Source organism: Rhopalosiphum padi, chromosome 1 (assembly GCF_020882245.1).
Source record: "Rhopalosiphum padi isolate XX-2018 chromosome 1, ASM2088224v1, whole genome shotgun sequence".
In the NCBI taxonomy this organism is placed as follows: Eukaryota; Metazoa; Arthropoda; class Insecta; order Hemiptera; family Aphididae; genus Rhopalosiphum; species Rhopalosiphum padi.
The window spans coordinates 14592808-14607721 of record NC_083597.1 but is presented as its reverse complement, the minus strand read 5'-3'; the positions used below and the strand labels follow the sequence as shown (position 1 = coordinate 14607721).

Below are 14914 nucleotides of genomic sequence, written 5' to 3'. Positions count from 1 at the left end.
TCAATATTTATATTTATATTTATGTTTTTAGCTTCCTGTTGCTGATCCATTCTTAGAAAAAGTAAAAATAAAAGACCTGGGTAAGTTATGAACTAAAATTATAAAAATTTACCTATAATATGCTTAAGTTAAATATTAAACATTATCTTTTTAATTTTCAGTCGAAGACGAAAGTCAGATATTTGTGAAATTTTTTCGCTTCCATAAAACTTATGATCTCATACCAACCAGTGCAAAATTGGTTGTATTCGATACACAATTAATTGTAAAAAAGGCATTTTTCGCCTTGGTCTACAATGGTGTGCGAGCTGCTCCATTATGGGACAACAAGCGTCAACAATTTGTGGGCATGCTAACTATTACAGATTTTATCAGGATACTACAGAAGTATTACTCTTCTTCATCTTCAAGTATGGAGGAATTAGAAGAACATAAGTTGGATACCTGGAGAAGTAAAAAATAATAATATATAATATTGGTATATTCTAAAAGAGAAGTTTTTAAAAATAATAATTTATGTTTTAGACGAATTACATCAAGAACGTCCTCAAGAATTAATATCAATTGGCCCTGATATGTCACTATATTTTGCTATTCAAACTTTAATAAATAATAAAATACATAGGCTTCCAGTAATTGATCCTGCAACTGGAAATGTTCTTTATATTGTGACGCATAAACGCATACTACGTTTTCTTCTTCTTTACGTAAGGGTATTGAATTTTATTATTTTTTTTTTTTTATATTTTTTTTTTTATTAATCCAATAGATTGTATATTGTGTATTATATTAATTAATCTTATGTTTACATTTTAGATAAATGATTTACCAAAACCTGCATATTTGTCTCAGAGTCTAGAGGAACTAAAAATTGGCACTTATGAAAATATAGAGACAGTGTCCGAAGAAACATCTATTATATTAGCATTAAAGAAATTTGTTGAACGCAGAGTATCTGCTTTACCTATGGTTGATCAAGAAGGTCGACTTGTTGATATATTTGCTAAATTTGATGTCATTGTAAGTTATTAATAATATTAATAATTAAAAATATTTATTTGATTGATGTCTTATGTTATTAGAATTTAGCTGCAGAACGTACATATAATAATTTAGATGTTACTCTAAAACAAGCCAATGAGTATCGAAGTGATTGGTTTGAAGGAGTACAAAAATGCCATCTGACTGATACATTATTTAGTGTAATTGAAAAAATTGTTCGTGCTGAAGTAAGAAAGCTTAAGATTAATTTTTATACAATTTTATTTTTTATTTTTCAATTGTTGTTTTAGGTGCATAGGTTAGTTGTTGTGGATACAGAAGACAAAGTCATAGGAATACTTTCATTGTCCGATATCCTACACTATTTAGTACTTCGACCTTCTGGTATGTTTAAATAAGTTACTATTCTGATGTTTTACATATTTTTATAATATTTTTAAATTACTATTTAAAGGAGCTGAGCGGTTATTGAAAGCCAAAGACCTATATGAAAATAATGTGGAAAGCCCTAAAGCTTTAAACTCAATCATGGAGCCAATACTATTACAATCATAATGTAAGCTAACATATTTTATTTAATCCTGTGACGCTAAGTTACGGGAACAGAATTAATAGTCTGCAGTCATAACACCGGATGATCTGGTTTATTTTTATTTGTAAAAGTATTATTTACCTATGTAGTATTATACGACAGCGCTTTAGAGACAACAAAATGTTCATTCTCTAAGTATTAGTTGAAAAATGTATGTTCAATGCCTTTTTTTTTATTATTATTATTATTATTATTATTATTATTATTATATCTTTTTTTTTTAGAAAGAACTAGTCTGAATTTTTAATATAAATATTATTTTAATGTCTAAAAGTTCTACATTAAAAAAAAAAGCGTTACGTGATTTTTCAAATGACCGTGTGATATTGTCAAATGAAGAGCTGTTGAAATATTATATTTGTTATTTAATATATTAATAATAATATTTTTTGACTATTTATCTTATGTACAATGTACATGTATACATTTATTACAAATTATTAACACACCAAAATATTTTTCAATAGAAAATATACCTATGTAAAACATTTTTTTTTTGTTTTCCAATATTTTTTTTTTGTAGATTTTAAAATGTATACACGAGTGTTTAATAAAATGAACGCTGATTGCTATAAAACTTTATTTAAATTTTTATATTTTGTGTTGTTTTTATTTTGATTAAAATGTACATGAAGCGTTTTCTATTAGAATAATTATAAAATATGTACAATTATATTTATTAAGTACTTATGACATCTCATGTTTACGCAAATACTGTACGGAAAAGAACATATATGTATATTAGCAAATCGCCTTAGCTCCCACAGTTAAATTTTATACTTAAAGAAATTACCGATGATTGTATGTACAAATAAAAAATTACACATTGAATCAGTATATTCATATATAATATATTGTGTACGTTTTAAATATATTATTTAAAAACAAGTGTTTATTATTGTCTATAAGAAAAACTTCTTATTCTAATTAAATTTGATCGTATTCTCTTGAACTTTATATTTCTTGAGATTGTAGCGTGATTGAACCGCAGTAGAAGTCAATTCTATAACAATTTTCAAGAGAAAAAAGCATTTCTTATTTGAAAAAAGAAACTTTTATCGCCACACAGGACCCTTAAGTCTTAACTTGTATTATTCAAATTTGTAATTGAAAATATGATGCTTAAGTAATTGTATTTAAAAATTCCAAAAATCAGAATTAGATTACCTTAATTAATTATTAAAAGAAAAATAGATGTTAACATACTTGAAGAATTACCCTATATGGGCTATATGTATATTATAAAAACATAAAGTAGTTGGCAGAATGCTAGAATGTTTTCATACTAAAATTGCATTATAGAACTTTATTAATGCATCCAATTTGGGGCCCAGATATGGAAGAGGACTCAAGATCATTACACTGTTACTTGAATTACGAGTATACTACTTAAATCCCAAATGTCGTGTCAGTTGTACACTTGTACATCATTTGCGCATTATTATTATTTATCGTTTATAAAGCAATTTTAATGTTTTCAGTTGCTCATCGTTCATTTTTTGGGTTATGTGCCGTTTTCAGTGAGAACTTCTCACATTTCCCGTTTACACGGTAAAACCCAAAAGCGCAAAAATAAATTGTATTACCTAATACAATATTGTACCTGCAGTAGCGGATCCAGAAGTCACCCAAGGGGGGGGGGGAATTTTCAAAAATTAAATGACCTTTTTTATATAACCTGTAATTTTTTGGAGGCTAAAATTATTTGCATTATTTCACCTATAAAACTAAATAAATATGAAATTAATAAACTTAATAAACAATAAATAAAAAAATAAAAATAATTTATTTTTACTATTTATTACTTTACAAAACTACAAACAATATACTTTTATCACTTATCATAAGTCATAACTAATGCTTTATGCAAGGTGAATCCACCTTGGCTTTATGTCTAATTATTAGTAGTATCAAAAAATTAAAATATCAGTTTTCAGCCCAATTTTATAATATAAAAATAACGTAAATAATACGGCCCAAGGGGAGGGGATCGCCCCATCCCCCCACGTATCCGCCCCTGTGTACCTGTTTGGCTGTTCATCAAGCTTCAGTTTAAAATTTGATGTTCATTATATTTATTTCTTAAATTTATACTATTTTTATTTCAAAAACAACAGTGATCGCGATCAATTGAAATTGATAAAAGCTTAATTAATAACTATAATATTATTTTGTAAAATTTATTTGCGCCTATGAGTTTGTTAAAAAGATATATTTTTTTATTGCGCTATGGGCTGCGGCCTTGTGTATATAATACATGCATTTGCAACAATAGAACTAGAAGGGTTTAGGACTACCTAAAACTGAAAGTTGTTTACTGCCATAATTTTAGCCTAAATTGAAGGTGATTTCAAACTAATAAGTACCTAAACACAACAAATGACAACCTATACACATTTTTATTGCAATATAATATGTGTGTATTACATTTATGATTATTATTTAAAATTTAATTGAATGCCTAAGTCAATTTATTTTTAATTTTATATTTTTAAGTATAATATTCGTATTATTTATATTAATTAATCTTATTATTGTTGCACTTAATAAATATATAATAATAATATATTAGTATGTTTATGTTATTGTATTATAGCCTATAGGTTTACGGTATAGTCAGTATACTCTATAGTCTACATAATATTAATATATTATTATATTATTATTCGTTGTATACTTTTCCTGTGTAAACTATTTTTATACTATTCGTATAAAATTTACCGAGGAAAGTGAATGTAATAGTATTTTTTTTTTTTATTATAATTATTAAATAAAAACTTCAACATCATATAGGCTATTAGCCTAGGCTCTAGAGTATTAAGATACAAATTAGTAAATATACATAACCTATGTAACTATTTATAAATGATGGAATTATATAACTTAATATTTTATAATAATAACTTATAATTTATTTTTATTTTCATTGTATCAATAACAGTAATTTAATTTTTAATAACAACATTAATATATTAAATATATGATTTTGAAGTACAACTGTAGTAGTGGTATGCAGTAGGTACTCGGTATGACAATATTCGAGTGGATACTATATATTATATAATACCTAAATACCTAATACAACAATTTTATTAAGTTTATATTTTTAACAATAAAATGTAATAAATATATCATTATCATATAGTATAATTAAATTAAATTATAATTGTACATTTATCATAAATAATTAACACTTAAGCCCATGAACTAAAATAAAATATGAAAATATCACAAATTTGTTTATATTTAGGTAACTGTACTTAATAAATATATAATATAATAATATATTAGTATATATTTTATGTTATAGTATTGTTATAATTACAAATAACCGCAAATTGCACGGGAATTCAAAGAATAATACATATTATCCACATCGTTTTATGCGTACTCATTGCTCGAGAACAAAAACGGGGTTTTTATTCTTTACTTTATCATTTGTTTAGCACATTTTTGATAAACAAAATCATTATAATGGATCGATGTTAATGGAAAACGAGATCCTACCTAGATCACTATCAATGATCACGTTGGATCTATCATCAGGCAGGACCAAGTCGGCAGAGGTCAGAAACTGATTCACGCACCTGTCGGTGAAGTACGCACTGTGCATGCTCAAGCGGTTGATGGTTCGTCCGCGAAGCCTCTCCGACAGGACATCTATCCACCGGTCACCCGTCACCGTGCAATCGCCCAGCACGACCGTTTCCAGCGTGTGGCGGTGCGTGTGCAACAGGTCGTCCAGGAAACGAACGCCGACGGCGTTGTGGTCGGCCCGGAACCGTCGCAGCTGCCCAAACCCGGCGTGCAGAAACTTTAGATCGAAGCGCAGGGCCAGCGAACATTTCACGTACACCACGTCCAGCACGTTTACGTACACTGTGCCCAGTTCGGCGAGCGTGTACTGGTCCGCCTCCCGGATCCGGACACCGTGCAACACCAACGTGGTCAGTCGATCGACAAACGTGAATCCGTCGGTAGCGTACACGGATAGATTGGACGAGATCATCAGCGCGGCAACGTGTCCGCAGATCTCCTCGTACCGGGCGAACAAGTAGAACGCGTTCGCGTAACCCACTCGCCCTGCAGCAGCACCGCGATAGTCGTGACCGGTACATTGCACGGTCGTCGTCCGCAACAGCCGCCCGTAATCGTCGGACGGCCAGTGGAACATCTGCGACCGTTCGCTTTCGTCCCGGAAGTAGAAGAACTCGACGGCTGCGATCGCGTTCGCGTGATGCATGCCGATCCGCTTTAGCGTACACGAGTCCGACGCGATTATCCGTGACCATCGTTCGCAGACGAGCGGCAAGGTCGCGACGAACTCCGTGGCGGACAGCGTTCGGAATACGTACAGCAAAATCTCGTCGGGCAGTGCGTTTATGGATAATCGATCTTCGTCCGACATTATATATAAATATATAATATACCTACCTATTGGCTATTGCAGTTATAATGCGCTCTCCTCTGAACTTGCGATTTCCTTTTTCATCCTTCTCTTTCAAATTTATCCTTCATCGTGCCTGCGATATATTATAATAATACATGTATGTATTACTTATATTATTAAATTGATCTTTTAATATAATATACCAACTAAATACTTCTAAAATTGTATAAGCCCACAAAAAATATGAATTTATATTTATATTAAGTTTTAAGTCAATCGAACTTCACGTTTTTTGCTGTATGCTATTAGTTCATTGAGTTATTGTTGAATTTTTTCACTTTAGTTGACAACATGTGTGTCTATATCAAAACCGATGAGCTTAAGTACAGGAAAAGTATAAAACTTTTATATTTACCAACACATTATCATAGAACATGAACCGCTTCTAGCTATAGGTAGGTACTATTTACGTACGTCATATACTCATATATATATATTACATTATAAAGTAATTATTGGCAATGTTACATTTTTATAAGGCAGGTGGAACATAGCGAGGCGCTATCTTTGCAAATAACGCGGGGCGAGTAAAACGGAGACCACTTATATCATATATGTATAAGTGACTGTGCCACTGTGCAGTAGCGTATACGGGTAGGATATGCGGGATAGATCGCCATTGAAGTGGGTGTCTTTTTAAGTCTTATTATTTTATTCAAAGGTATTAATCTGTTCGTTAGCCTACCTATAATTTTAACATATTTGGACATAATGTTATACCCTTATAGGGTACATTATTATTTATTTTATATGTTTTTCTCTAATACAGATGTTATTGTCAACTCCCATACGTATTAAATTATTACCCTACCTTACATTTATCTATTAATTATTATTTTTAGAGATACAGTCCAGTATTCATATTTGTATGATATAAGTAGGTATATAACAATAATTATATACTATATTATTATCATAATAAACGTAGACTGTCACTGTTTAAATATTAGATGGCAACCTGCAGGAGCGCTGATTTAAGACACTGCAAACTATGCGGCCGCACAGAGCGGTGAAATTGTATTGAATATTTATTTTGTTTTTATATGTAATAAACTTAAAGGGCCGCTACACCAGCATTTGTTTTTTCTATCTCCCAAATAATATAGAAACAAAGATACTCGGTATTTCCACGATTACGACTCTCTGATTCAGTTTAGGGCAAAAGCACCAATTATATATTTTATAAAGAAGAGTATTTCCTGTTCATTGGCCGAATAGATTTTTAATATTTACATTTTTTATAAATATAAGCATGTTTTAATTTAAAATAATTTCAATTATTTTTAACCATTAATAATTTATTCAAAATTGTAAATATTAAAAATCTTTCAGGTCAATGCACAGGAAATACTCTTCTTTATAAAATATATAATAGGTACTTTTGCCCTAAACTGCTGAACCAAATACGACGTATTTTTGTTCCCATATTATTATGTGGGAGATACACAGAAAACACAAATGTTGGTGTAGCGGCCCCTTAAATAATTTTTAAGTTTATTTGGATTTTGTATTCGTTTATTTTTATTTTAGTAAAGTAATATTTATTTATTTTCCCAGGAACTGGTCGATGATGATGACGATTGTATTTTATTATAGCTTATCTAATTGTTTATAAAGTACCTATAGAATATAGATTATACAATACACTATACATAATACGTTATGTATCAATATATCATTGAAATTTATTACCTCTCGGATATTTGTCTCAACACCACATAGTAGCTACTAACTATACCGCCCAAGATTCGTTTTCCGTTTAAAGAATAAAAAATTATTTACGATCAACTATGTAGCAAGAAAGATTAAATTCCTTAGCCATATTAATTATAAAAAGTGACTTAATTTCATCATTAGAGTATGAAGTATCATTGATAACTTATCAAGAGTGAAATCTAGAAAATACAAAATCTATGAATAGTTAACATTAAAATCACCTAAATTTAGGATATTTATTTATAACATTATTATATATTATCCATTATATTTTTATTAAATTATGTGTTTGTTTTTTTGTATACATTTTTAATTTATAAAAATAAATAGAAAATATAATTATACTTGATACTTTAATTGCATATTAATGAGAAAATAAATTTATTTAATGATATTGAACAATGGCGTATGCAGGGAGAGGCTACAGGGGCCATATTTAATACTTGTTGGACGTATTTACTTTATTTATTTATTTATTTTTTGTTTTAAAGATTTATATTTATTTGTATACATATGAACGCACAATGTCTTATAAAATTTTAGACAGTGTGCTCCTCCCCTAAAAAAATTCTGGATATACCACCGATATTCAGTAACATAAAAGTTACTTTTTTAGGATATGGGCAGCAAGATGTTAAATTCGCCCCTGGCAATCTGTGAGTCATAGTCATAATTTTCAATAATTTTGAAAAAATAATTATGATATATTCTACATTACACCTTTTATGATTTGTATGCACCAAAGCTAAAACAGCCAATATATTATATATTTATTTAATTAAGTATATTATTCTAAATGCATCTATTCTTATTCAATAAAAACGTATCATAGTACTTAAAGTTTAAATTAGTAGGCAATAGGCATCATACTTACAATATGAATTATCTTGTATTCGGTCTGCTTACATTTATTATTTTTAATTTTTTGGTTTTGGTAAATGGACGGTAAGAAATTAATACCACAATAAAATAATAAAACATTAAAATCAGGTATGAAACTATGAATGAATAATTTTAAATGTTAATAAATGTTTAACGTTTCATACCTATTTAATATTATATTTAAATCGACACAAATCATTGTATTCTGTGGTGAATGGTGATAGTGTGATACACTGATACCATTTTATAATCTATCACCACATGTCCTGTCATATGATATTATGATAATAAGATAAACATATTATACATAATACATATGTATTTATAATGTTTATATAATATATAGGTATCTTTGGTACTAGCACAGAACAATACTATTAGCACTATTAGCCATTATGCTTAGTGCTTAGATCATATTGTTCTATAGTACACCACCGCCACCTTCGTAGTTTGTGGCACTAGATAGTAGATTTGCACACTTTAATCAACGATCTTAGACTCTTAGATCATAGAAAATTACCTATGGCATTAGTGGTATTCACCTATTATCACAGTTTAGAGATATCAGACTATTTTATAAAATTAATTTTGTTCTTTTTCTCTGCAGGCTAAAGCCTAAATTGATGATTGCTATTATTAATAAATTATAGCATTATAACTTAAAAAAATTAAATTAGAACTCGATAGAATATTGCTTACAATCACGATTGAAGATATCTTTAATCATATTTATAACTTATAAGTTACACGCAAGCTTAATCTTAAAACTCGCATGACAATCCTTTTCATTTAAAATTACGTTAAATGAAAAATATATGTGTATCGGGGTATATGGACATTCCCCCCCACTGGTGTAATAGGACATTTTAAGTCCAATATATTTTTGATACGCACATTTTCCCAAACACATTTTGACATTTTTATTCTTATTTTGATAAATATAAAAGATTATAGATGTATATTTTTGATCAATTAAACTATATGAACTGAAAAATGGTTAAAAAAAGTAAAAATTCGAACATAAAAATGATACATTTTGTAAAAACATTTAATCTTTGATTAAAATTTAAATTTTGAAGACATATGTGGAATTGTGGAATGACTAAATCACGGTTGTCTACTAGATAACCATGGACTAAATAGATAAAATGAGAAAATAATTTTATAGAAGTAGCATATAAGTAGTATTTATTATAAATAAATCAGGGACAATAGATTGAGATGATTTGGTTTTATTATAGAGAAAGGTGACTTGGAGGCAGTGTAAGTGGCTATGGAAATAAATTTAGAAAAAGATAGAGGGAAAAAACTAGAGAAGGAAATGGGTAGACAGAATACAGAATGACATGAAAAATGAAAATAGTTTTATTAGCTTCACTCAGTATAGTTAGGACTTGGGAGTGACTCATTCCAGTGAGGAATGGAAAAAAATAAAATAAAATAAAAATATATTATTGCTTAAGAAAATATTGAGATTAACAGCAACTTTATTATCATCACTAAATAATTTAAGTTTTGACTTATTTTTATTACAGATTAAGCGGTCACTTAACATAAAAACAATATTACAATATTGTTTATATTTTAATTATAACAATTGGGCAAAATCAGGATTAAACATTCAAAATAATTACGATAAAAAAAAAAAAGACAACACATAATTACAATAGCTTATTGTAAAAAAAAACCATTTAGTGTCACACAATAAAATCTCAGTTTCTTAAAAATAGTTATACCAATAAAAGCAGTTCTTTGAAAATATTAAATATAATCTCAAAAATATTGGAAAATAATATTACTACACCTTAATTAATATCACAGTAGTTTTGAGGCTCTTATTAAATCATAAAAATCAGATAATTCTTGCACCTGGTTTCAGCAATGGAGTTCGTTCTTGTAAATTGGTGTTGGTTTTAAGAACCGATTGAGAAACTGAAGTGCTTGCATGATTGCCTCGTTCTTCGAGTTGTCTAAAAGAGCACAACAGATATGAAGATATGAGTATAATTATTTATACAATAATTTAATAAATGTATGATTACTTTCTATGAATGCTATGTAAAAGCAACGCGCTTTGATTTACTTCTATTGAAGTTAAATAATCAGATGTAGAAAATATTGATGAGCGCATTATTGAACTACTATTGATTCGGTTTGGACGACCAGTTAATCTAAAAATTAAAAACATTATTATTAAAATAAAATAACTGTTAAATTAAAAAAATAATAACACACCCTTCTTTATGCAGTAGTCGTGTGCTTTGGTCGAGCCCAATTAAACAGGAAGGTATTTCTGCAATATGTAATGTACTACCAATCATATCATGATGTTGAAACTAAAAAAATTAATTTGTTAAAAGTATTGTAAAATCAATAATTATGTTTATTCAATAGAAAAATTACTGGGTTTATTATAGAATTGCTGGTAGATGAATATTTTTGACGAGTCTTAGCAATTATTTCATCTACAAACTCTTTAGCTTCAATATCAACTGGATCCCATGTAGGATTGCGTACAGAGAAACTGAGAAGAGACATTTCCACTTTTCCATCTTCAGCCTGATCTACTTGAGGCAATTTTGCTGTAGGGGTTTCAGGCGATGAAGGGCCAGGAGAACGCCAAGCAGGGTTACCATTTTTACGTAAATTCATCATAGAAAAAGCACAAACATCACCAACTCCTGCTACTTCTGCAGTATAGTTACGATAAAAATCTACAATTTCCAAGGACCTGGGACGAAGCCAGAAAAACAGTATAAATGGAGTGACTATTGGTGATATTAATTCATTAAACAAATAATTCTGAAAATAAAATAAGTCTTTCAATACTTAATTTGTAATTTTTATTTTTTTATTTTATAGCACTTACAGCTTTGAATGGGAAAATTTGGGAAAACTGGTTACTGACTTGTTGCGTATGTGCTTTCCCAACCCACGAATCTGGAAGGTAATGAACTTCAGTCAATATAGCAGTCATTAATGATTCTTGGCAAACAATTTCCTTATCATCATCAACAAGACTTCTAAAATTATAAAATCCATTATTTGTTAAAAATTATGATATTAATATGTTACAATATGATTTATATGTCTAAACTAACCGACAAATCAAAAATAATAGTGATAATCCACTCAATATAGTTATCATGTGTTCAATTGATAAAATGCTGTCATCATAAACAGTTAGTGCAAGTATTGGTACCATGATAGCACTTGTGAAAAACATTGTATTCCTGAAAATTCAAACAAGTTAATACTCATTTTTAATATGTTAATAGTTTATTTTGGAATTTAACCATACTTTGCAATTATAACGCTAACAGGTGCAGCAAAACTTTGTAAATATTTAGCTGCAGGCACATACGCACGACTAAGTCGGGCACTGAGTTCGTGGTCAAGTTCATTGAAGTGACGCAAATATATTTTTGAATACAAAGACCACATGCGAATACTAAGTACACTTGGTTCATTTTTTACCATCTAATTAATACAACAAATTTAAACTATCAAGACTAATATTTTAAAACTGTATATCTTACTTGAGCATTGTCACACAACTTGTAAATTAATTGCCAAGTAAAAATTACTGGAGATAGCAATACATTAATTAAAGCAACCCAACTAATAGTTTTACGCATTGACTGTGCCAACTCCAAACGCTTTCCAGGTTGTTTATATTCGGGTTTAAGATGCCAATTATTTTCAAATGGTGACCACGGACCCCCTGAAATTAATATCGTTTCTCAAATATTAATATATTTTCAAAGATAATCTTTTATAGAATTCGGATAATCTTATGAGTTATACAATGATTTTATAGTATATTTTATTTAAAAAAGTAAAAACCTAAAAATTACTATAGCAAAAATATTATCAAGTAGGTAGTTGAAAATACATAAAAATAAATGTTTTCAAAGCATAAAAAACAAAATTAACATTTAATAATTGAATACACATGTAAACTATTTATTCATTGAGTTTTCCTGTTTTATTATATTGCTAATAAAGGATCTATACTCTATATATAATATATATATACCAGTCTATATAATAGTTATATAATAATATAAATTTACTATTTTATAACATACTATTATACAACATAGATATAATTTTGTAAAATAAAATTGAACATATTTTTGATTGTTTAATATAATTATTTTATTTTAATACTTACAGAAAAGCAACAAATTTAAATTGTATTTCATTCCATGAGAAAAATAGATTACATCACCAAGAAATGGTATGTTGAAATTGGTAGGAAGCACAGATTTATTCACAAGAGCTATTAAGTAGTTTTTTGTTCTAAAAAATAATTTAAAAAAAAGTTGTTAGATGTAATATTAAATTATTTTAAAAAAACACTAAAAATATGGTTAAGTCACCTTAAAATACGTTGATAAATGTCAAGTTCTGTAAGATCAAGTTTATGTATACACATATTTTGTTCTTTTTGTGCTTCTATTACTTTGTGAATAATTTCTCGCCAAGTGTAGTTTTGTAACTCTTTCTAGAATATAATTATTTAAAAATGCTTAAAAATTCCAAAAGATACTATTTCAAATATCTTACATCAGGTATACGGAGAGCAACGTTATAAAATGCTTTGATATCAGCATAATGATAAGCAACATTGAACACTTTCATAAGCCGGAAAAGAGCAAACATTAATAGTGGTATCATATAAAGATATGTGAAAAATGTAAATTTGCTAGTACATTTTGATGCAGGCAGAAAAACATCAGATAAACGTACTTTATCAGTACCATTTATTACTCTGTTTGAATCTGCTGGTTTGTCTCTAAATATTGAATTTAATTTAAAATTAGTAATAAAATAAATAAGTGTACTAAATCAGTATTTTATTGTTCAACCCTTTAAAGTATAACATTTATAAAATAGTCATTTTAATTTAATAAGTTAATAACAGATACCAAAGTTAATTAAATTTTAAGAGACAAGCTTTGTACATTTAAATCATGTTTAATTTAGTACAGGAAAATGTAATTTAATTTTATATCATTATTATAGTGCAACGAGTATCAAATAAAGGTGATACAACTGTTGACTCATCATTGTTAAATTATAATGTGATGTTTTATAACTTATTGTTCAAAATTGTTACAATTACCATACAATAATAAAATTTAAATTAATGGCTTATGCTAGAAGTATTAAAATCAAACTTAATAATATGTTATAACTTATGATATTTTATTGATATAATAGAGTAGATTATTAATATTTTGAATAAAAAAAGAAATTTATCAAAATTTGTTTGAAATATTATTTAAACATTTGTCCATGTAGTAACTTATTTAAATAACATTATACCTGAAAAGTACTGGATAGTCAATGCAGTAAAACAGAAATAGAGAGAACACCAACAAAAATATCACTTGTAAAAGATCTAATGCCGATTGAAGAATTAGACAAATAAATCCATGTCTTTGGTGGTAAAGATAGATTCTTGTAAAGAATGTATCCAAGTCTTCTATGTGATTCCATCTGTCTAAAATAATTTATGATGACATATTAATAACAATTTGTGATAATATGTAGATGTTTAAGTTCCTATTTAATAAATAGTTATATAATTATTATTACTATACATATCCTTCAAATCAAATGTAAACCATCTTAGAATACTTACTTCTAGCTACATTAGGAGTGAATTGGAAATGAACTTCTTCTTCTCTTTCAGAACTAAGAACTTGATATCCAGTTTCGGGCATTTTAATGTCTAAAAATAATAATAATTGGGTAGAAGGAATTGTAACACTAATACACTATAGAACATATTATAACATCATGAATACAATAAAACCTATTCCATACCACAGAGAAAAAGTAGTATGAAAATAAAAACAAATAACAATAATTCTAGAATGTTGCAAAAGAAAAAACAAAGGACACAATGGTAGGAGGAGGTCAAAGTGTAATAGACAAGTATTAATTCAAAAACCTTTGTTCTCCAGAATCTTCAACGTACAGGTACTCTTGGCTTATGCGAGATCAACGTTTTCTATTTACATTCAATAGTGGATTTAATGTCCCATTGCTTTTAAAACGAGATCAAATAGGACGACTACATAATAAAAAATGAATTAAATATTTACGAAGTAATTGTAACATCAGTAAGAAAAATTAGTTAAAAATAATCAAAACTGCGCATTTGATCATTGATAATATTATCGTCATGCTGATGCTGGTATAAACCACGTTATCTGTTATTGTTATTACCACTATAACTTCAAATTTGTATAGGTATA

The 14914-nt window shown here is 28.2% G+C and overlaps 3 protein-coding genes across 5 annotated transcripts in view; 1 reads left to right on the top strand and 2 right to left on the bottom strand.

Moving 5' to 3' along the window:
• The window catches only part of LOC132922465 (5'-AMP-activated protein kinase subunit gamma), a 41482-nt gene extending 39000 nt beyond the window's left edge, over positions 1–2482 (top strand). For 2 of the 3 annotated variants that reach the window (XM_060986015.1, XM_060986007.1), the window contains exons 9-15: positions 32–80; positions 162–452; positions 526–713; positions 817–1020; positions 1083–1229; positions 1293–1386; positions 1457–2482. In XM_060986015.1, coding sequence (XP_060841998.1) covers positions 32–80; positions 162–452; positions 526–713; positions 817–1020; positions 1083–1229; positions 1293–1386; positions 1457–1557 — 1074 coding nt within the window. In that variant the 3' untranslated portion in view covers positions 1558–2482. The remainder of the gene's footprint in view (positions 1–31; positions 81–161; positions 453–525; positions 714–816; positions 1021–1082; positions 1230–1292; positions 1387–1456) is intronic. The other variant, XM_060986024.1, reaches the window with a different exon arrangement.
• An 879-nt stretch (positions 2483–3361) lies between these two features.
• LOC132922488 (uncharacterized) lies at positions 3362–8850 on the bottom strand. Its single transcript, XM_060986049.1, has 2 exons — positions 8635–8850; positions 3362–6117 (listed from the first exon to the last, which is right to left on the bottom strand). The coding sequence occupies exon 2, from the start codon at positions 6000–6002 to the stop codon at positions 5064–5066; it is 939 nt and encodes a 312-aa protein (XP_060842032.1). The 5' UTR covers positions 6003–6117; positions 8635–8850; the 3' UTR covers positions 3362–5063.
• Positions 8851–10111: 1261 nt separating this feature from the next.
• On the bottom strand, positions 10112–14820 carry LOC132918260 (autophagy-related protein 9A). The gene is made up of 14 exons (XM_060979399.1): positions 14608–14820; positions 14296–14385; positions 13977–14154; positions 13215–13443; positions 13028–13152; positions 12820–12947; positions 12182–12366; positions 11944–12122; positions 11744–11875; positions 11512–11665; positions 11046–11444; positions 10878–10978; positions 10685–10813; positions 10112–10612 (listed from the first exon to the last, which is right to left on the bottom strand). Exons 2-14 carry the CDS (start codon positions 14375–14377, stop codon positions 10495–10497), a joined length of 2139 nt encoding a protein of 712 aa, XP_060835382.1. The 5' UTR covers positions 14378–14385; positions 14608–14820; the 3' UTR covers positions 10112–10494.
• Between the last annotated feature and the right edge of the window lie 94 nt (positions 14821–14914).

Coding starts and splice junctions, on each gene's coding strand:
- LOC132922488 (XM_060986049.1), bottom strand. CDS start 6,002: ATGTCGGACGAAGATCGATTATCCATAAACGCACTGCCCGACGAGATT.
- LOC132918260 (XM_060979399.1), bottom strand. CDS start 14,377: ATGCCCGAAACTGGATATCAAGTTCTTAGTTCTGAAAGAGAAGAAGAA. Junction 14,155..14,295: donor CACTCCTAATGTAGCTAGAA/GTAAGTATTCTA, acceptor AAATTATTTTAG/ACAGATGGAATCACATAGAA. Junction 13,153..13,214: donor TTGCTCTCCGTATACCTGAT/GTAAGATATTTG, acceptor ATTATATTCTAG/AAAGAGTTACAAAACTACAC.